Source organism: Bactrocera neohumeralis, chromosome 3 (genome assembly GCF_024586455.1).
Source record: "Bactrocera neohumeralis isolate Rockhampton chromosome 3, APGP_CSIRO_Bneo_wtdbg2-racon-allhic-juicebox.fasta_v2, whole genome shotgun sequence".
Classification (NCBI taxonomy): domain Eukaryota; kingdom Metazoa; phylum Arthropoda; class Insecta; order Diptera; family Tephritidae; genus Bactrocera; species Bactrocera neohumeralis.
In genome coordinates this window covers 65,982,300-66,003,382 of record NC_065920.1, presented here as the reverse complement: position 1 = coordinate 66,003,382, position 21,083 = coordinate 65,982,300, and the positions used below count along the sequence as shown (strand labels likewise).

The following is a 21,083-nucleotide window of genomic DNA, read 5'->3' as shown; positions in this document are numbered from 1 at the left end:
GCTGACATTGTTGTTGCTGTTAATGCTGGTTCCAAGATAGACGAAATTATCTACGATTTCGAAATTATGACTGTCAACAGTGACGTGGGGCGTGAGTGCAACGACTGTTTGTTTGTTGACTGAAAATATTTCGTCTTTTGATCAAATCAAATCTTGATGAATGTAGTTCAAACGAAAATGAAAGTCAAATAGAAGATGTGGTATTAGAAGATGATATTTAATGTGACGAAGATGAAGATTTTAATGTAGAGGAGAATCGTGAAAATATATATCGTCAGACACGAAGAAACCACCAATACTAGCGATAGCCGGATAGTAAGAGTACTTCAGCCAACATTAAGAGGCAAAAGCCAATATTACTGGACTAGTTCGAAGGGAATAAATGCCGGTAGAGTTCTATTGTTGAATTTTTTCGAACAATAAGAGATCCCACAAGAGCATGTAAAGCCTTATGTAATCCGATTTTGTCCTTTAGTGCACAAATGCAGAGATATCTCTAACACAAACAACTAATTTGACTAGCAAGACGTTCGCAGATACAAATTTTCTTGAAATTCGTGCAATTCTTGGCATCCTAACTTTGACCGCAGTATTGAAGGACAATCATTTGTCAGCTGGTGAGTTATTCGATACAACCTACATGGGAGATATGCACGTTGCTGTCATGAGTCGTGATACTTTCAACTTTTTAATTAATAGGATTCGAACGGATAATAAAGCACTGAGACTTGCTCTGCGGCCCACCGATGCTTTTGTACCCGTCCGAAAGGTGTGGGAGCTCTTAATAATACAGTTCACCGAAAATTATTTTCCAGGAAGCTACATTACAACCAACGAACAACTGTTAGCTTTTCGTTGGCGAGAAACTAAATTTATTTTAGTACCTAAACAAACATCTAGTTCCTTTCGGAGAAGACTGTATTTTTATGTAAGCGTTATGAGACAAACAAAAGTGGTTAAAAGAAAAGAAATAAAAAAAGTAATGTCATAATGATCTCAAGGGTTAAAAATAACGTTATGAAAGCAGGGTTAATAATGGACTTAATTAGTGAAAAATATTTACACTAAATAAACTATTAGTCTGCTTTTAAAATAGCCGGCCGTAAAACGCAAAAATGTTGCTGTGCCAAAACTTATCTGCGGCACTGTAGGTAAAAATAAATATAATCAGCCTCTTTATCGCTCCTCAAGTCTGCTGAGCTGATAAACCGTTGAAACATTGTTAATAACGGCACATTAAAAGCTTAGCTAAACGCTCGTTACAAATAGTTTCACGCATTTCAGCATCTGGTTAACTGCTCGGTTTTTAATACTAATTTTCCGTACTGCAAAATGGCTACACGTGCCTTAATGGTAGTGACTTTATTAGCCTTTTGTGGTTGTTCACTCACATTCGCCGCAAAATCCTGGTGGGAAACCGCCTCGTTCTATCAGATTTATCCACGTTCTTTCAAGGATAGCGATGGCGATGGTGTTGGCGATCTGAATGGTGTCACAAATGTGCTACCATATCTGAAGGAGATTGGCATTACTGGCGCTTGGTTGTCGCCATTCCTCAAATCGCCCATGGCAGATTTCGGTTATGATGTCTCCAACTTTACAGACGTCGATCCACTGTTCGGCACAATGGAGGACTTCGAGCGCTTGCTGGCCAAGGCCAAAGAGTTGGATATCAAAATACTTTTGGACTTTGTACCAAATCATTCGAGTGATGAGTGTGAATGGTTCATTAAATCGGCCGCAAGAGATCCCGTATACAAGGACTATTATATGTGGCATCCAGGTAAGTTGGTGGATGGTAAACGTCAGCCACCAAACAACTGGGTCAGCCTATTTTACGGTTCGGCATGGCAGTGGCATGAGGAGCGCCAAGAGTACTACCTGCATCAGTTTGACAAAAAACAACCGGATTTCAATTTTCGCAATCCCGCAGTGCGCGAAGAAATGAATGTGAGTCAATAAAAGGTGGATGCGTATAATTTTTGAATGTGTGTTGTGTTGTAGAATGTCTTGCGCTTCTGGTTGAACAAGGGTGTCGATGGTTTTCGTATTGATGCCATCCACCACGTCTTCGAGATTGAGGCTGATGAAGATGGTAACTATGCAGACGAGCCCTTGAGTGGTTGGAGTGACGATCCACTGAATTACGGCTATATTCGCCACATTTACACGGTTGATCAGTGGGAGAACCCGCATCTGGTGTATGAGTGGCGTCAGGTTTTGGAAGATTACAAAGCAGAACATGGCGGCGATGAGCGGTGAGTGGAGTGCATATTTTCAATGTGTGCCTAAATTAATTTTTTCCCATTATTTCCAACAGTATTTTGATGATCGAGGCCTGGTCATCCTTAGATATCATGATGCAATACTACGGTAATGAGACCGCAGAAGGTGGTCAAATACCCTTCAACTTCCAATTGATTTCTTATTTGTACACGGACTCCAATGCACATCTTTATTCCGAAGTGATCAACAGATGGTTCCAATACATGCCGACTGGTAGAACACCTAACTGGGTGGTAAGCAAATGCTATAAAACTCAATTGAGACTGCTACAATCTAGTAACGTGGCTTCTTCTTCTTTGCAGATCGGTAATCACGACAAAAGTCGTGTGGCTACGCGCTTTGGTGCCGAACGCATTGACCTCTTCAATATACTCTTGCTCACATTGCCGGGTTGCAGTATCACCTACTATGGCGACGAGATCGGCATGACTGACGTTTGGATATCCTGGGAGGAGACCGTCGACCCACAGGCGTGCAACAATGCGCAGGAAGGTTATGAATGGCGTTCACGCGATCCGGCACGAACACCCCACCAGTGGAGCGATACTGCGAATGCTGGTTTTACCACGGGCCAAAAAACATGGCTACCTATCGCGGAAGACTACAAGCTCGTTAATGTAAAACGGCAGCGCAGTGTGGCTTTGAGTCATTTAAACGTCTTCAAAAATCTACAACAGCTAAGAAAGACGGCAACCTTACAGGATGGTGAGACAGAGGTTAAAGCGTTGAATGACTATGTCTTAGCCGTCAAGCGGTGAGTTTGCGTGGACTATGCGATATTTTTCTTTAACCTTCCTCAATTTCAGCTCACTGCGTGAAAATTACACATACATAACGCTGCTCAACATTTTTGATCACATTGAAAATTTCAACCTGCATGAACACTTCGCTGACCTGCCGACGGAATTCGAATACGTCTTGATAACCGATCGCTCTATCAGGAGAAAGGGGTGAGTAGCCACAAAGCGTCTAAAGAACTTATAAATTCAAACTCATTGTGTGCGGTTTTTTTTCGTATTTACAGCGATAAGACTCCCACCAGCAGCGTCACGCTTATGCCACACGAGTCCATTGTGTTGAGATCCAGCGTTCGAGTTTAACAAGCTTTTGAGTGTTTAGATGGGGGCCGTAAAAGTGTTAGGCCGTACTCAAGTATTCAGTCAGCTCATATATATTATGATGATATTAAATATTAAGTTAATATTTTTATTGTTTTGATACAAATTATAAAGTGTTTTTACTGGCGGCATGGGCCTCTTCAGTTTTGAAAACAAAAAAAGTAACGTCAAGAGAATACGTGACTGTGGTACCTTTAAAATGTTATTATTGGCCAAACACTCGCAGAAAGACAACGATGCGTGAGCAGGGGCATGATGCAAAAGCCTGTTTTTGTTCGTCGACAAATCCGGTCGTTTATGACAGATTTCTTTGCTCATTTTACACATAACTTGCAGGTAATTTTCTTTATTAACAGTACGATCTCTGGACAGGAACTCACGATGCACGATTTCCCTGCAATCGATGAAAACTGTTAGCAAAAACTTCATATTCGGCCTAACTTGACACGCTTTTTTCGGTCTTGGCTCATGCGACAGCTTCCCTTGGCATGATTTAGCTTTGATTTCCACGTCATTACCATTAACGCATGATTCGTTATCGGTTATGAGCCTCTAAAACAGATCTGGGTCGTCGCGGACTAAGTCCAACATCTCCTGAGCAATGTCAACACGACGCTGTTTTTGGTTGAAAGTGAGCAATTTTGCACAAACTTCGTAGCGACCCCAAATTATTGGTTAAAATCGAATGGAACGAGTCAATCGATATGTTTAGTTCCTCAGAAATTTTTTTGATAAGTACACTCACCATAAACCACAGTCAACAGTCAGTTGCCATAATTTTTACGGTCTCTCTACTCTCTCATGTGGCATTTTCGTTCGCTTCCCGCTCACGCCTTTGGTAAAATGGAATACCTTAAGTACATGGAAGATCTCCAAGATCATGTGCAAGAGCCCCGTAGAAAAACTCGCTTTACTCACACGGTTTCGAAAGAAATGCTGGACGGTTGTAGGTCTCTTGACAGGTCACAACCTACCGGCATCACAAGCGAGCCGGATGGGCTTAAGTAACGACGATACATGTAAAAAGTGCAGAGAAGTAGTCATGAGAGGAATACTAGAACACCTACTATCGTGTAAATATCTAGGAGCTTCGCAGTTCAAAGGACTAAAACTTAAATATCAACTCGTTCTTATGACGAATACTTCACCTAAAACCCAACAGAACCTCCGTCTGACTTTACTAAGAACCAGTTAGTCTATATAATGGCGGGGCAGCTGGTCAATATAACCTATCCTAACCTAACCTAAAGTTCGCAAAATTCATAGATCTAGCATGCATAGTCTAAAAAGCAACTTTGTCCTTGAGCTTCAAATAAATCTTTATTTGGATTCGCAGGCTTTTCACATGCTCCAACTGCATGTAAAAAAACTTTCAAAATAGGCTCCTTCTGCGACGATGCAGCGCTACCAGCGCGATTTCCAAGCATTGAAGGCGTCACGGAAGGCATAGCCTTCCAGGCAAGAAAATAAAACAGTCCGTGGGGGCCACACCTGGGCTGTAGGGCGGCTGCCGAAGCGTTTCGAGGGGTAAAAATTCATGGTGGACGATGCCTTTGATGTCAAAAAGCAATGAGCATCGTTTTCACTTCGAATTTATTCGTTCACCAGCGACCTCTTCCCGGACCTCCAAAAAGGCCGAAAGCAAACGTCTCTGTCGTAGATTTACCGAGTTTCACACAGAATTTAATCGCGTACCTCTGCTCTAACGAACGCTGCATTTTCGACTTGCACCACTCACAGAATCACGTCGCGCGAAAATGTTTGTCTTGACGCTCCAGGTGCTCGGAGACAACTAACCAACCGTTCATTAGCTACGAACGTCCTCTTCCAAATCCAATCGGTGCGCGCAGGCTCTGAAGTACAGTCGCGGCGGATGAAGATCAGTCCTATTACTTGCCAGACAAACCCCGTATACTCAAAAGATTTATTGAAACTGACGCCGGTCAAAAATCAGATGTTGTATTTCGAACTTGATGCCGAGTGAAGGAAACCGTACTCAAGTTAAGGTTTAACATATGATCCATCTGTAGACAAAGTTACAATTCCAGACTAATTTTAACAAGCGGCAATGCTTAGCTACATAACATTTGTATGGCATCTCTACCAATCCAATGCAAATTCGGTTCTATGCGTTCTAGTTGTACCAACGGCATATATTCGCAATTCCTCAGCGACAAACGAACTTCATCATCGATGGTGTAATATCATATCCGCTGAAAATTGAAAGGACTTGCACTGGATTTTTCAAGGAATTTCAATGATTTCTTTAAAAACACACTATTTTTTAAGAAATTAAAAAATTTTTTGATTTAGTGTGAAGTACAATCGAAACAATTAAGTTCTGAATATAACATCATTCTAACGCTCTCCACGACTTCTTTTGACGGAACGAATTCGTTGACACAATTTTCGAGTATTTTTTCCACTAAATCAAGGCGTATGTCATGAAAAGCACGTTAAATATTGACTTTTAAAGCTTGAAGCAAGTCGGATTTATTGCTAAAGACCAATGACTTCAAACAAACCAACAAGAACTAGTCTAATGGTGTTAAATCACAACTTCTTGGCAGCCATTTAATGTCCAAATTTCTTGAAATAATCGAGTATCCAAACTTTTCTCTCAATAACTCGGTTGTTGCACGTGCTGTGTGGCACGTGGCCCCGGTTCGTTGAAACCAGATGTTGTCGAACTCAACTTCTTCCAATTGCGGCCATAAAAAGTTGTTTATCATCGATCTATATCACTCTCCATTGACAGTAACGGTGGCACCAGCTTCATTTCGAAAGAAGTACGGACCGATGATTCCACATGCCGACCTTCAATTTAGGTGAATGTAATAGTTGTTAGTGAATAATTTGTGGATTGTCTTCACGCCAAAGTCGACAATTTTGTTTATGAGATGAAAGTGAGCCTCATCGGAGATGATAATTTTCTTAATAGAAAATCGTTATCGTTTTCAAGGCGAACCAAGGCAAAATTAGCGAATTCACGACGTTAGCGGTGGTCCGATGGCTTCAGTTGTTGAGCGAGAAGAATTTTATATGAATGCATGTCCAAATCTTTAAAATCCGCCAGGTTGTGATATGAAACAGCTCCAATTCTTGAAAACGTCTTGGAATCGACAAATTACGGTCTTCAGCAACTTTTACCTCAAAAGGGATCCATATTTTCATTAAATACTTCGAGCGGTTTTTTATGTAATTGGCATTTGAACATTATGTAAGGGATATGTACGCTCGAAATTTTAAACAATTCGGCTAATAGCAAGAACAGGTGGACGATTATTACGACCCTTATGGCAAAAGCGCTCGAAAATCTGCAATTGGAGAACGATTGTTACACTCTTCCCAGTTACTTCCCATATAACGGTAATATTAAAAACTAAAAAGATAGCGATAAATCAATAAACAACAAGTAAGGAAGGGCTAAGTTCGGGTGTCACTGAACATTTTATACACTCGCATGATAAAGTGATAATCGAGATTTCATTATCCGTCATTTACATATTTTTTATTTTGCGGTAAAATTGATTAGATTAGTAGTTCCTGAGATATGGTTTTTGGTACATAAGTGGGCGACGCCACGCCCATTTTCAATTTTTGAAAAAAGACTGGGTGCAGCTTCCTTCTGCCATTTCTTCCGTAAAATTTAGTGTTTCTGACGTTTTTTGTTAGTCGGTTATCGCACTTTTAGTGATTTTCAACATAACCTTTTGTATGGGAGGTGGGCGTGGTTATTATCCGATTTCTTCCATTTTTGAACTGTATATGGAAATGCCTGAAGGAAACGACTCTATAGAATTTGGTTGACATAGCTATAGTAGTTTCCGAGATATGTACAAAAAACTTGGTGGGGGGCGGGGTCACGCCCACTTTTCCACGTCCAAATATGCCCCTCCTTAATGCGGCCCTTTGTGCCAAATTTCACTTTAATATCTTTATTTATGGCTTAGTTATGACACTTTATAGGTTTTCGGTTTTCGCCATTTTGTGGGCGTGGCAGTTGGCCGATTTTGCCCATCTTCGAAGTTAACCTTCTTATGGAGCCGGAACGTGTACCAAGTTTCATCATGATATCTCAATTTTTACTCAAGTTACAGCTTGCACGGACGGACGTCGGACAGACAGACATCCGGATTTCGACTCTACTCGTCACCCTGATCAAAATTATAACTATATCTGACTCTTTTAGTTTTAAGACTTACAAACAACCGTTATGTGAACAAAAATAACTACGAGAGTATAAAAACTGTAGAAACATTGATTTGCACCAACGAGATGGTATTATATAGCTTTATAAGAGCCGTAGTCGCAATTGGACAATGGTCGTGGTACCGCCTTCTCTTAGGTGAATTATCATATCTCGAGATGCACTCGAACAATTCCAACCAAATTCGGCACATGAAATTGTTTTAACAAACCTTTGTCACAGTGTCAAAATGGGAGAAATTGTACTACAACTACACCTACTTCGCATATAACACAATTTTATTAGTCGAAGACAGTTGTTGTTTTATGTTTTTTTTATTTTCATGCACTTTTTTCTCTCTCCTTGGACTATTTATTATTAGCATTCTGTGCATTTACGCTTGAAACATTTTGTTGTTTGTGTTTGTGTTGGTAACATCGTTTGTTGTCATAGTCATGCCATGCAATGTGCCAGCGAGTTGTGCACGATCTGCGAATCCTTCGTCCACTACAATCAATCCCTTCAACTAACCTACCAATTGCACTGTGTATTTGACTCCACTGTAGCATCGGTTGTGTGGAATGCAGCCTTGCGCCTGTGGCTATGCTAGTATTTGCTAACTGCCGCGAAAATGTTATTCTTTTCATTTTCAACCATTCCGCCTGTGCATAGTTTTGTATTTTCTATACAAATGTTTTTTTTTTTTTATTTATATTTGCGCATTTTTTTATATTTTTCTTCATGTTTCAATTTTTCAGCTTGCTATTTTAATGTAGCTATTGTAGTCGGTTGTTATATGCACTGCACAAGAATATCTTCGGAAAGGAGTGTACGCGTTAAAAATTGTATTCGGAGTATTTTTTAGTTTTTTAGAAAAGCTTGTGTAACTTAAGTGACAAGAAAGTTAAATTAAACAATAGTAATATGCAGTTAAACCACCTTTTGCGGTTATAGCTGCTTGGCCCCGGGCAAGCATTGAAACAACGAGGTTTTCAAGGCATTCGGTTGAAATTTTCTGCTCCCGCACCTTAATAAGTATTTTGGTCAGTTCTGTCTTTGAGCTTGGCCTGTGTTGGACTATTTTCTTTTTCATGGTATGCCAAAGATTCTCGATCGAATTCAAACCGGGAGCATTTCATCTAAACCACCATACTCCTGCAACCTCCTCCGTACTGTTTTCGCGCTTATTGCCTCATTCTATTGCTCTTCTAAGCCCGCGATTCTTTAAAGAGAGTCTATAGATAACACCATCTGTACGAGGAGATGTCTTCCTCCTAGTCCCAACACTACTGTAATGCTCCAAACGATCGTCCTGATTCATTTTTGTTTAGCAAATTGTTTACTGTTGGATGGATCCTTTTTTTCTCGCTATCACGCGAACCGATACACCTTCTTTCTTTACCGTGTAAATAATCAATTTTTTATTAGTCGTTAATTGCGACTTCTTAGCGCTTTGGCTCGAAGCTGGATTGTCCGCATAGACTTTGAACTTTACATATCCACACAGGAAAAAGTCTAACGGGGTGTAATATCACACGATCTTGGTGGCCAATTGACCATCCTAAAACGTGAAATTACATGCCCACCGAAGTGTTCTCTCAATAAAACCATTGATTGATGCGATGTGTGGAAAGTGGTGCCGTCTTGTTGAAACCAAATGTCGCCGTGATCAGGAGCTTCAATTTCAGGCATCAAAGAGCCGATTATCATGGCGCGATAACGGTCGCCGTTGACGGTTACGCTCTCACCGGCATCATTTTTGAAGAAATATGGACCGATGATTCCACCGTCTCACAAACCACACCAAACCGTTGTTTTCTTTTTAATGAAATGGCTGCTCTTGAATCTCTTCAGGTTGCTCTTTGTGATTTATATGTCAATTTTGCATGTTTACATACCCATTGAGCCAGAAATGGGATGATGCTCAAAATGAATAATTTGAAAAAATTTTGAAAACGTCAGATCTTCTTGAAACTATTCAAGAGCCCTCGCATGAGTAGGTCGAGCTGTATTATGTACGCTTTAAGTTTAAGATGTCGACGTAAAATGCAAAAAGTCGTTCCACACAGCAGTCCGAGTTAGTGCGAACAGCACCGAATCGTTTCTGCACAGTCTTCTTGTACTCTCTCAGCTACGGTTGCTATATTTTTCTCACTGCGTGCTGAACGTGGTCTATTCGGTCGAATATTATCCAATAATGAATTCTGAGTCTCAAGATATGTAGGTGATAGTATTGTGAATAGTACGCTCAGAAGGTCGATTATGTTGACCATAAGTCGAGCGAAACGCGCCAAATTCTTTACAGAATGCGAATTTTCATAATAAAGGAAATTGTCCACCTGTTCAGGAGTAAGTCTTTTCATGATGAAATGCCAGACATAACTGAACAATAATACTACTCATAGAATAAATAGAGACCCCTATACCTCTAGAGAAATCATAAGTACCAACCAAAGTACGCTGCCTGCTAAAAGAGAGGAACAAGGCAAGAAGAGAAAAGAAATCTCTCAATCAGGAGGGGAAAAGCCGGAGGGCATGCTTCACAATAGCCAAGATTGTCAAAGGCCAGGCACCTGAATTGACAAAGGCGAACTAAAGCGCCAAGTGACTAAAGTGGAGGGATATGAAAGCTTCTTGAAAAGGTAGAAGTCAGAAACTTCCATCGAAACCAAGAAGCAGAGTCTGTCGCAGAACGAAGTGATGGGAGATCTGCCTAAGAAGCCCAAGCAAGAGCAACACAGTACAGCAACTTAGCAATGTAGCTAGAGACAGCCTGCAGGTAGCTGTCAAATACGCCAATTCCACCGAGCAGCATACGGGAGAGATGGATGTCGACTATTCACTCGACGATCCAGCGGGTGCTCACCCGGAGAAACATTTAGCAGTTGCAGGGTCATCAAATGCACGGACCAGGCTGGTTCAAAAAGTATTGTGAATTTTTGTATTTCTTATGAAAGTGTACTTCCCCCGGTGGGTACTGAATCGAATATTCTCAGAGCTATAGTGTTTTCAACCAATCGGACGACATAACCTAGCCAGCGTACCCGCTGTCTCTTAATTCGTTCCATCTAATGCGATATTCGCCTTTGCCAATGCACAAAGGACCAAAAATCTTCGGCAGAACTTTCCTCTCGTAAACTCGTAATGTCGACTCATCAGATGTTGTTATCCTCTATGCCTGTTTAAATGAGTTAAGCATCCATCCCCTCGACTCGGTGCATCCTAATGCTACAGTGCAATTCACCACAGCTGATGACACTACAGCACAACTCAACACATCTGCACGCCAACCCACTCAACAAAAAGGATGGGCAACGGGAAAACAGATTCAATTCAATCTATACAATTCGCACGTCCACAATTCGACCATCATCATATTCTACACTGCGCCGCGTCAACATACGATTTTTCCGATTATTCACCGATCCTGAGTGCTTTATAGAGTTGGGTTTTTGTTTGTCGAGAGAGGACTTAACTTCTCAATTGCCTACTCAGTCCGCCGTAGCACCAGTTGCCAAGAGTTATTCTGCATTGGAAGCAATCTGATGTTGTTGTTGGTGTTAATGTTGTTCCAAGATAGACGGTATTATTTACGACTCCGAAGTTAGGACTGACTCATATTATTTTCTCCAGCAATAGATTGAAGAAGTATCATGAATATGAAGTCTTCGAAATCGTTGAAGAGGTAGTGTTTGCCGATCCTTTTTTCACGGGTCTTTTCCAAAACTTGGCGCATGGTGAATATCTGGACAGTTGTTGATTTTTCAGGCCTAAAGCCACACTGATAAAGTACAATCAGTTTGTTGACGGTGGGCTTTACCTTTTCACACAATAAACACGATATAACCTTACATGCGATGTTGAGGAGGCTTTTTGCACGATAATTGGCGCAGATTTATGAGTCTCCCTTTTTGTGGATTGGGCAGAGCATATTTAAATACCAATCGTCGCTATCGCCCGATAATATTACACATGTCTTGGCTCATGTGGTACCTTTCATTGGGATAATTGAGCTTTGATTTCCGCGTCATAACCATTAGTCCAAGTTTCGTCATGAGTTATGACCCTCTGGAGCAGATCTGGATCATTATGGACTAAGCCCAACATCTCCGGACCAAGTAATGTCAACTCGACCCTGTTTTTGGTCGAAAGTGAGCAATTCAGCCTTCAGCCATTTTGGCACTTCAGCTCTAAAATAGCAGGGTAACCGTAAATCCAAAACATACCAGAAATGATTGGCAAATGATTTGAGACCTAGATTTCAAACAATTCTCAATGCAGAGCTCAATCCGCGCAAGGGCCCCGCACATAAAACCATTGGCAGTTGAAGCTGATAATTCAAAATTCGCGATACTTTTTGCACAAACCTCGTATCTAGTTGTACATGAGTACATACCTAGGAAAAGCTTAAATCTTCATATAAACTGTACTCTCTAGCTGTCCAATACAGAATGCTACAGTTATTACCTAGTTTACAATAGAGCTCAAGGAAATCATATAGAAAGTAGGGATATAATTTTAGGTATTTGCTATCCCTCCATACTGACACTGCTTAAAATACCATAATATTGAAGTTAATTGGATATTGAACGGTTTTAACGTTATATTTTAGATATATCGAGGACGCTCCAAACTGCTGCTGAAAGATTTTTGATTAAACTCGTGCTTGATTTTGTTAGATACATGTCTACCTTTGATTTGTTTACTATATCTTTCATCAGATAACAAAATACAAACGATTTTTTGGCAAGCGGGCGTCTGGAAGAAATCTAATATCTCACTTTCCGATTTTGGTGCTGCCTAATGACCTCTCTCCAGGTGGTCTCCCTATCTATTCCGATTGAGTTAATCAAAGAAATGCCGATTACATATCGTTTATAGGTAGCAATAATTCTAATCAGTCTCTTTATCGCTCTTCAAGTCCAATGAGCTGATAAAGCTGTGAAACATTGTTGGTAACGGCATATAAAAAGCGAAGCTTAATGCTCGCTACAAATAGTTTCACGCATTTCAGTATCTGGTTAACTGTTCGGTCTTTAATACTAATTTGTCTTCCTGCGAAATGGCTACACGAGCCTTAATGGTAGTGACTTTATTAGCCTTTTGCGGTTGTTCACTCACAGTCGCTGCAAAGTCTTGGTGGGAAACCGCTTCGTTTTATCAGATTTATCCACGTTCTTTCAAGGATAGCGATGGCGATGGTGTTGGCGATCTGAATGGTGTCACAAGTGTGCTACCATATCTGAAGGAGATCGGCATGACTGGCACTTGGTTGTCGCCATTCCTCAAGTCGCCCATGGCAGATTTTGGTTATGATATCTCCAACTTTACAGACGTCGATCCACTATTCGGCACTATGGAGGACTTCGAGCGCATGGTGACTAAGGCCAAAGAGTTGGATATAAAAATAATTTTGGACTTTGTACCAAATCATTCGAGTGATGAATGTGATTGGTTCATTAAATCGGCTGCTAGAGATCCCGTATACAAGGACTATTATGTCTGGCATCCAGGTAAGTTGGTGGATGGTAAACGTCAACCGCCAAACAACTGGGTCAGCGTATTTTATGGTTCGGCATGGCAGTGGCATGAGGAGCGCCAAGAGTACTACCTGCATCAGTTTGACAAAAAACAACCGGATTTCAATTTTCGCAATCCCGCAGTGCGCGAAGCAATGAATGTGAGTCAATGAAAAGTGAATACGTATAATTTTTGATTGTGTGTTGTGTTGTAGAATGTCTTGCGTTTCTGGTTGGATAAGGGTGTTGATGGTTTTCGCATTGATGCCATCTACCACGCCTTCGAGATTGAGGCTGATGAAGATGGTAACTATGCAGACGAGCCCGTGAGTGGTTGGAGCGACGATCCACAGGATTACGGTTATGTTCGCCACATTTACACGGTTGATCAGTGGGAGACACCGCATTTGGTGTATGAGTGGCGTCAGCTCTTGAAGGATTACGAAGCAATTCATGGCGGCGATGAGCGGTGAGTGGAGTGCATATTTTCAATGCATACCCGTATTTATTGTTTTTCATTATTTCCAACAGTATTTTGATGGTCGAGACCTGGTCACCCATAGATATTGTCATGCATTACTACGGTAATGAGACCGCAGAAGGCGGTCAAATACCCTTCAACTTTCAAATGATTTCTAATTTGGGCTATGATTCCAATGCACATCATTATTCCGAAATGATCAACAGATGGTTCCAATACATGCCGACTGGTAGAACACCTAACTGGGTGGTACGCAAACGTTATAAAACTCAATTGAGACTGCTACAATCTAGTAACGTGGCTTCTTCTTCTTTGCAGATCGGTAATCACGACAAAAATCGTGTTGGTACGCGCTTTGGTGCCGAACGCATTGACCTCTTTAATATACTCTTGCTCACATTGCCGGGTTGCAGTATCACCTACAATGGCGAGGAGATCGGCATGACTGACGTATGGATCTCCTGGGAGGAGACCGTCGACCCACAGGCGTGCAACAATGAGCAAGAAGGTTATGAGTGGCGTTCACGCGATCCGGCACGAACACCCTACCAGTGGAGCGACACTGCGAATGCTGGTTTTACCACGGGCCGAAATACTTGGCTACCCATCGCAGAAGACTACAAGCTCGTGAATGTGAAACGTGAGCGCGGTGTGGCTTTGAGTCATTTAAACGTCTTCAAGAATCTACAACAGCTAAGAAAGTCGGCAACCTTACAAGATGGTGAGACAGAGGTTAAAGCGTTGAATGACTATGTCTTAGCCGTCAAGCGGTGAGTTTGCGTGGACTATGCGAGATTTTTCTTTAACCTTCCTCAATTTCAGCTCACTGCGTGAAAATTACACATACATAACGCTGCTCAACATTTTTGGTCACATTGAGAATTTCAACTTGCACGAACACTTCGCTGACCTGCCGGCGGAATTCGAATACGTCTTGATAACCGATCGCTCCATCAGGAGAAAGGGGTGAGTAGCCACGAAGAGTCTAACTAACTCACAAATACCATTGTTTGAACTCATTGTTTGTGTTTTGTTTTTCATATTAACAGCGATAAGACTCCCACCAGCAGCGTCACGCTTATGCCACACGAGTCCATTGTGCTGAGGTCCAGCGTTCGAGTTTAGCGCACTTTTGTTTGTTTCCAAAAGATTTCTTAACAACTTAGCATGCCATAAATTATTATCGGTTTGGTTCTAATCAACATTTTTGTACCCCAAAGCCCTTTATTACTTTGTGTTATTTATTTGGCTTTGATAACACATTTATGATGTTTCGCAAACAAGACTATAAAGTAATATGCGATTGCCGTTAATTCACATATCTCTATCACCCCCATCGGCGGCAGCCACTTTATGGGTGCTATAAAGGTGTTAAGTGGCACTCAAGTATTCGCGAATAAATATCGCTCGACTTCGATCTGCCATAAATGCTTGCATCCTACTTATATTGTCTCATATATTTGATTTAATATGATTATCTTAGATTAATTATAGATAGTATAATTTTGTGATAAATAAGTATATTTCCTTAAAAAGCTAAATGATATTAATAATTAAGTTAATATATGTATATATATTGTTTTGATAAAAATTATAAAGTGTTTTCGCAAATGTTTTCGCTCTCAAATGTCATTATTTTAAAAGAAAAAGAGCTCCGAGAGAAATGTGCGATCCGACTGTGGTATAATAGATAAAAATGAAGTATTCGTAAATTTAGTGGATTTGTTTTATCTTCATGGTTTAAAGGCCATCAAACGCCAGACTTTTCAAGAGTTAACGCCTGCTCCTCGGAATATATATTCAACCAACGTTTAGGTATACGATATTTGTTCAGAGAATGTCGCGATTTTGTATTTCTTAAAAAGTGTTTATTTATTATGGAATCAATTTCATCTCCAACAAAATAATCACCGACCGATGCAACGTATATATCGTCACCTAAAATGCAAAATAACGTATCATCAAAAAATTCGAAATTGAGTGTCTTATTGATTATGATTCACTACTTCAAATTGCATTCATAATATTACATATGTCCAACATTTTCAGGTTCTGCCCTCAGATATAAACCATTTTTAACCAATATTAAAATTTTTCTTCACTCATGTTCCATTTTATTTCGTTTTTCATTCATGCCACTGTAAAATTCCGAAAATGTTGTTACGTTATTTTGCATTTCAGGTGACGATATATTTGTCAACGCGTTTTCCAGTCCTCCAAACAGTCGGAATAGTATTTTATCGATATAGACTTTAGCACATTCTTCGATTTCGTTCCATAGCTTCGGTGTCCTCGCATTGACCAATTGACAATGTAATTCGAAAATATTGAAACCTTTTAACAAACAACATAAAAAAAGTTTTCTATCTTCTTTATAATACCAAAGTTTTTTTTCCAATTTTCGCGTAGTGATTCACGTTTAATAGCTTCAATTAACTCAAAGCGGTTTACCCGAAGCGGTCGTTTGAGTTTACTGAATAGCCAGATGTCACGCAGAGCCAAATCAGGTGTATACGATGGTTGCGGCGCGGTATTGTTTGAAGAACTCACGAAGAATCTATACAGTATGCGACTGTGCATTATTCCGACCTCCTTTTACACTCAAATAGTATTATTTGTTGACAGTTTGGCCAGTCGGAAGGAATTCGAAGTGCAGCACACCTCGATAATCGAAGAAAACTGTCAACATAACTTTGATTTTTACCTACTTTGACGTAATTTTTTGGCTTCGTTTCACCTTTGCCACGATATTCGGCCGATTGATTGTCTGTTTCCGGGTCGTAAGCACAGTTGTAAAACACTCAATCCTTTTTTAGTGACGTGTTCATCAGTAGATGTTGCCATCGTGGACATTGTCCGTCGTCAAGGCGATCTCAATCTTCTTTGAATAATTTGTACCAATCAAAAACTCTTGCTCGTGACAAACAATTATCACCGAAGGTCTATTCCAACTTTTCTGCACAGTTCGTCACCAGAAATTTGATTCTGCATACAAAATTTAATGGAACTTCTTTTTTGAATAAAGTCAGTCATCGTAAAAAAATCGCCGAATGTACTAAATTTTGTCGAAAGTCAAATATAAGACGACCGCTATCATGGCACGAAAAACAAGCGAATAAATATATCCGTAGCACATTTCTTGCAAACAAAGCATCTATTCTTCGAATTTTGAATACATTACTTCGCAACAAACATAATTTATTTCTAAAACTCTTTAGAAAATAAAAGAATAATAATCTGAACAAGTAAGGAAGGGCTAAGTTCGGATGCAACCGAACACTTTATACTCTTGCAAGAAACAAAGCCAGGGAAATACTTTAAGGCGTAAAACCAATTATATAGAGTAGAGTCAGCCGAATGTTCGAAAATCCTGATATTAGTAATATTACGGATAGGCGAAATTTTGGATCAAATTTTTATATTTGGGGCACAAAGATACACTGTTATGAATAAAACACGCTCTCTTATTTTCAATAGGATAACTCACATTTTGGCCGATACATGCGGTACAAAGCCACACCGTAGTTCGAAAATCTGTATATTAAGTATATGGAGGCTAAGGAAAGTATTGGTACGATTCAACCAATTTTTGACATACAGACATATCATTATAACAGAAGGATCATCCCTTAATTTCAGTTATACAAGGTGCGTTCCAAAGTAAACAGGACTTTAAAAAACAGAACAAATGGTTTTTTCGGCAAAATCAATTTATTTTATTCAAAATAGTCTTCTTCTGCTTCAATACAGCTTTTTGCACGGTCCAAAAGCATGTCGAACGAGTGTTTTAGCTCGTTGGTCGGTATGGCCGCCAGTATGCTGGTGCAAGCCTTTTGAATGACCTCTACGTCTGGATAACGCTTTCCTTTCATAAGCAAATGAATTTTTTCGAAAAGGAAGAAGTCGCACGGTGCCATATCAGGTGAATACGGGGAGTGGTTAATAGTTAAAATGTGATTTTTGGTCAAACAATCGTCCTTCGAATGTTGGATTTTGAGCAATTTTTGGTCGTCAGTCCATTTGTGCAGAGCAAACCGTGCACACATCTTTCGTAAGCCCAAATGTTCGGTAAAAATGTGATAAATCGATGTTTTGGAGATGTTCAATTCCATTTCCATGAATTTCAATGATAATTTCGGCTGATTTTTGATGAATTCACTTACAGTTTCGATGGAATTTCCGGTGATCATGGATTTTGATTGGCCCACATGTTGATCGTCGTGTATGTCCTCACGACCACTTTGAAAACGTTGAAACCACTCGGGCACTCTGCTACGGAATAGGCAATCATCGTCATAAGCTTGTTCCTTCAATTGAAACGTATCGGTAAAAGTTTTACCAATTTTAAAACAAAATTTAATGTTGGCTCTTTGTTCGAAGCTCATTTTCGCACCGATAACACAAACATACAGACACTTAAAACGCAATAACTTCACTTCCAATCAATGATGTCCTGCAGATGGTTTAAAATGGTTTGGTGACTACCTCTCATTTTCTGGGCGATGCCACATGCCGGTCTAACTCGATGTATTCCATGATTTGATTGGTAATCGTCGTCACAGGCCTTCCGCCGGCTGGCTTATGCATGGTGTCTTTTTCACCCGATCTGAATCGCCGAAACCATTCCTCCGCAGTTCGAAGTGATAGAGTCCCATCCCCCAAAGCACTATTAATCTCACGGAACGTTTCTATAGCGGATTTGCCTTTAACGAACGAAAACTTTAAAATAGCGCGAATTTCGGCATTAGAGCACTCCATGTTTATCAACTATAACTGTTGAACGCAATGTCCAAACTAATCATACATAGCGTCGTTTTGTAGGTTATGTCAAGACTTTTCAAAGATGTATAGTATTGCCAGTTACGAGCTCTGTAGCGCTTTATACATAGCCGCGAAATTCAAAAGACAAAAAGGCGAAAGGGAGATATTTGACAACCTAATATAGCGCAATTTTTAACTGGTGCTTTAGAGATTACCTTTATCAAGTAGGGCCAGGGTAACGGAGTGATGTGTTCCTTTTGTGGAAAATTTTCTTGTAATGTAAGATGTAATGATGTAAGCACTTTACGTCCGAAAATTGTTCAATTCGAATCAAAATTATTCAATCCCTTAGATACCAAATATGTCAAATATAAGAAACCCGCTATCATGTTATAAAAAGCTAGCGATTAATCATAGCACATTTCTTGCAAACGAAGCAACAGTTCTTAGAATTTTGAATACATTACTTCGCAATAAAAATAATTTATTTCTAAAACCCATCAGAAGAAACTAATAATCATCTGAAAAAAATAACAAAAAGAACTTAATCATCCGACTGTAAGCATTAGCGCGCCCGAAATCTTTATCAATATAAATACATACATACATATGTACATTGTGGTTATTCCCGACATTACACACGTACATCATAAATATAATTCACGCATTCAACTCAGCATGATCAGTACTCTGTTATGTCTTTCAGATAAGCTTAAAATTACCGATGAACTTTTCTTGGAACAACCCGGATTAAATATTCATATAAATATGTCCAACATTCGATGCATAAGGTTATACCGTTCTGTGTAATCGTTCAGTCAAGAGAGTACTCGCCTGCGATCAGGCTGTTGAAATTTTGATCCTGCAAGTTTACAAGTCGAGTGTTTGTTTAGCTCGGTGAAAAATGGTGCTCAAAACTTTTGTGTTATTCTTTTGCCTATTTTATTTCGGTAAGGGCATGAATTTCGAGTTCAATGCAGATTTTGTAATTATTTCTTTTAGGTTCAGTAGGATATACCAGCAAAATAAGTTATGTTGTCGTGTGGCGAGAAAATCCATGTTCTTTTATGTTGAACCGCCCGCGTCATACTTCATTGGTGCCACCTACTCAGTTTCAATTTGAGGATAATTGTTATGATGGTGGCCGACATCACATAATACCATATGAGATTCTGCGTAATTTTTTTAATTTTGCCGTGAAACAAGCCAGTAGAGCAACGCGCATCGCACAATACTTATCAGCATACATTTCTACAATAGTGGCACAATTTATTGCCAATGGCGAATCTATACAACATCAAAATCCGTTTCCTGACAACGATGAAGTGGTTATCATCATTGATCCATGGGAAGAAATGTTTGCAGCACTTTCATGGTTACCCGGAAATATATTTATAGGGCCGCAGGTGAATATTCGTCACCATGACGATCCCCTGAACCAGAGAGGCGGAGATCCCGGTAACGCATTCGAGCAGTACGCAAATAGAATAATCAACGACGACACACACTTTACTGCTCTACAAAATCTCAATCGCGATATGCGACTTTATATTAATGATTCTACAGATGTAAATTTGTTTCATCAAATAATGACCAATTTAGATATTGTCAACAGAAGAACTACACCTTTTCCATTCGATGCAGAGGATTGGGAAATAGTTAATGGAGAGTTTTACATTCGCGATAGACATAGAGAGAAACGATCCGAAAACCAAATCCCACAACCGTCAACCGCATGCAACACGAAGCCATCAACTAATGATGATCCTTTCGATTATTATGTTGGATTCTGTAAAGCGGTAAATCGAAAATTAACGGCCAGTCATTTTTCGTCGATCAATAAAAAATACATAGAATCGGATGATAAGATGGAATTTGATTGTCCCAAAAATACTTTCATTAGAGTAAAACGAGCCACCATAAGTAGCATGCCCTGGGCAGTCGCTGCTTTCTCGTTTGGGCTAGCATGTCTCACGGGTGACTGCGTAGAGCGGGACGGTACCGAAAAAATAAAAAAGTTGTGTGACAACAAGAGATCATGCCTATTTTCTGATAGAGACACAGAGGGTTTGGGTGTAGATGTGGAATATTACTGTGCGGATGTATTAACACCTATTCGAGAAAGAAAAGAATTACAGGTAAAAGTAACAAAGGATAGAATAGTATAATTTACCAATTTTTTTTTTTATTTTTGTCAGAGACCTGTTCGCTTTAGTTCCAGCGAATTTGAACTTAACTGCCCCTTGGATTATACAATTCGTATTAGTAAAGCAATAAGACACTCGTCCTCTTTTTTTCTTAATTGTGCTATTGATGATTGCACAGAAAAGGATATTACATCAATTTTGCGGGAAAAATGCGACGGAGAAAATCCATGCAAAAACACACTCGACGATTGGGGCTTGCAACCAATAACCGTAGATTTTTCTTGCATCCCAAATCCATCCATGTTTGTGTGATGAGGCTAACCAGGGCAATTAAAAAACTGCCGTACAATGATTGAATGTTTATGAATATAATATTGGGTCAAGATTGCTAAATCGGAAATATGCAATTTGGGGTATAAATGTTACACTAATGGAGGCACCAGTTTCTATATTGCCAACCATTGTACTATTTTCAAATATGTATAACATAACCTTCAAAGATTATATTAAAACATCTATTCAACCGATTACGTGATGATATCAGAATGTAAAACCTTTCAAATATACTGTGAGCAAAAAATA

The 21,083-nt window shown here is 39.8% G+C and overlaps 3 protein-coding genes across 4 annotated transcripts; all 3 read left to right on the top strand.

The window, feature by feature from the left end:
• The first annotated feature begins 1,168 nt into the window (after nucleotides 1-1,168).
• Nucleotides 1,169-15,103, top strand: LOC126752742 (maltase A3-like). 2 transcript variants are annotated; one of them, XM_050463704.1, is made up of 7 exons: nucleotides 1,169-1,950; nucleotides 2,005-2,258; nucleotides 2,321-2,519; nucleotides 2,589-3,040; nucleotides 3,093-3,236; nucleotides 3,311-3,420; nucleotides 14,962-15,103. In XM_050463704.1, the coding sequence occupies exons 1-6, from the start codon at nucleotides 1,333-1,335 to the stop codon at nucleotides 3,384-3,386; spliced, it is 1,743 nt and encodes a 580-aa protein (XP_050319661.1). In that variant the 5' UTR covers nucleotides 1,169-1,332; the 3' UTR covers nucleotides 3,387-3,420; nucleotides 14,962-15,103. The 2 variants fall into 2 exon arrangements, with proteins under 2 accessions (XP_050319661.1, XP_050319660.1); XM_050463703.1 differs by lacking the exon at nucleotides 14,962-15,103 and having other exon boundaries at nucleotides 3,311-3,585.
• LOC126752743 (maltase A3-like) lies at nucleotides 12,602-14,955 on the top strand. The gene is made up of 6 exons (XM_050463705.1): nucleotides 12,602-13,273; nucleotides 13,328-13,581; nucleotides 13,644-13,842; nucleotides 13,912-14,363; nucleotides 14,416-14,559; nucleotides 14,643-14,955. Exons 1-6 carry the CDS (start codon nucleotides 12,656-12,658, stop codon nucleotides 14,716-14,718), a joined length of 1,743 nt encoding a protein of 580 aa, XP_050319662.1. The 5' UTR covers nucleotides 12,602-12,655; the 3' UTR covers nucleotides 14,719-14,955.
• A 4,056-nt stretch (nucleotides 15,104-19,159) lies between the features above and the next one.
• LOC126753126 (uncharacterized) lies at nucleotides 19,160-21,083 on the top strand. The gene is made up of 3 exons (XM_050464311.1): nucleotides 19,160-19,304; nucleotides 19,357-20,492; nucleotides 20,553-21,083. The coding sequence occupies exons 1-3, from the start codon at nucleotides 19,259-19,261 to the stop codon at nucleotides 20,811-20,813; spliced, it is 1,443 nt and encodes a 480-aa protein (XP_050320268.1). The 5' UTR covers nucleotides 19,160-19,258; the 3' UTR covers nucleotides 20,814-21,083.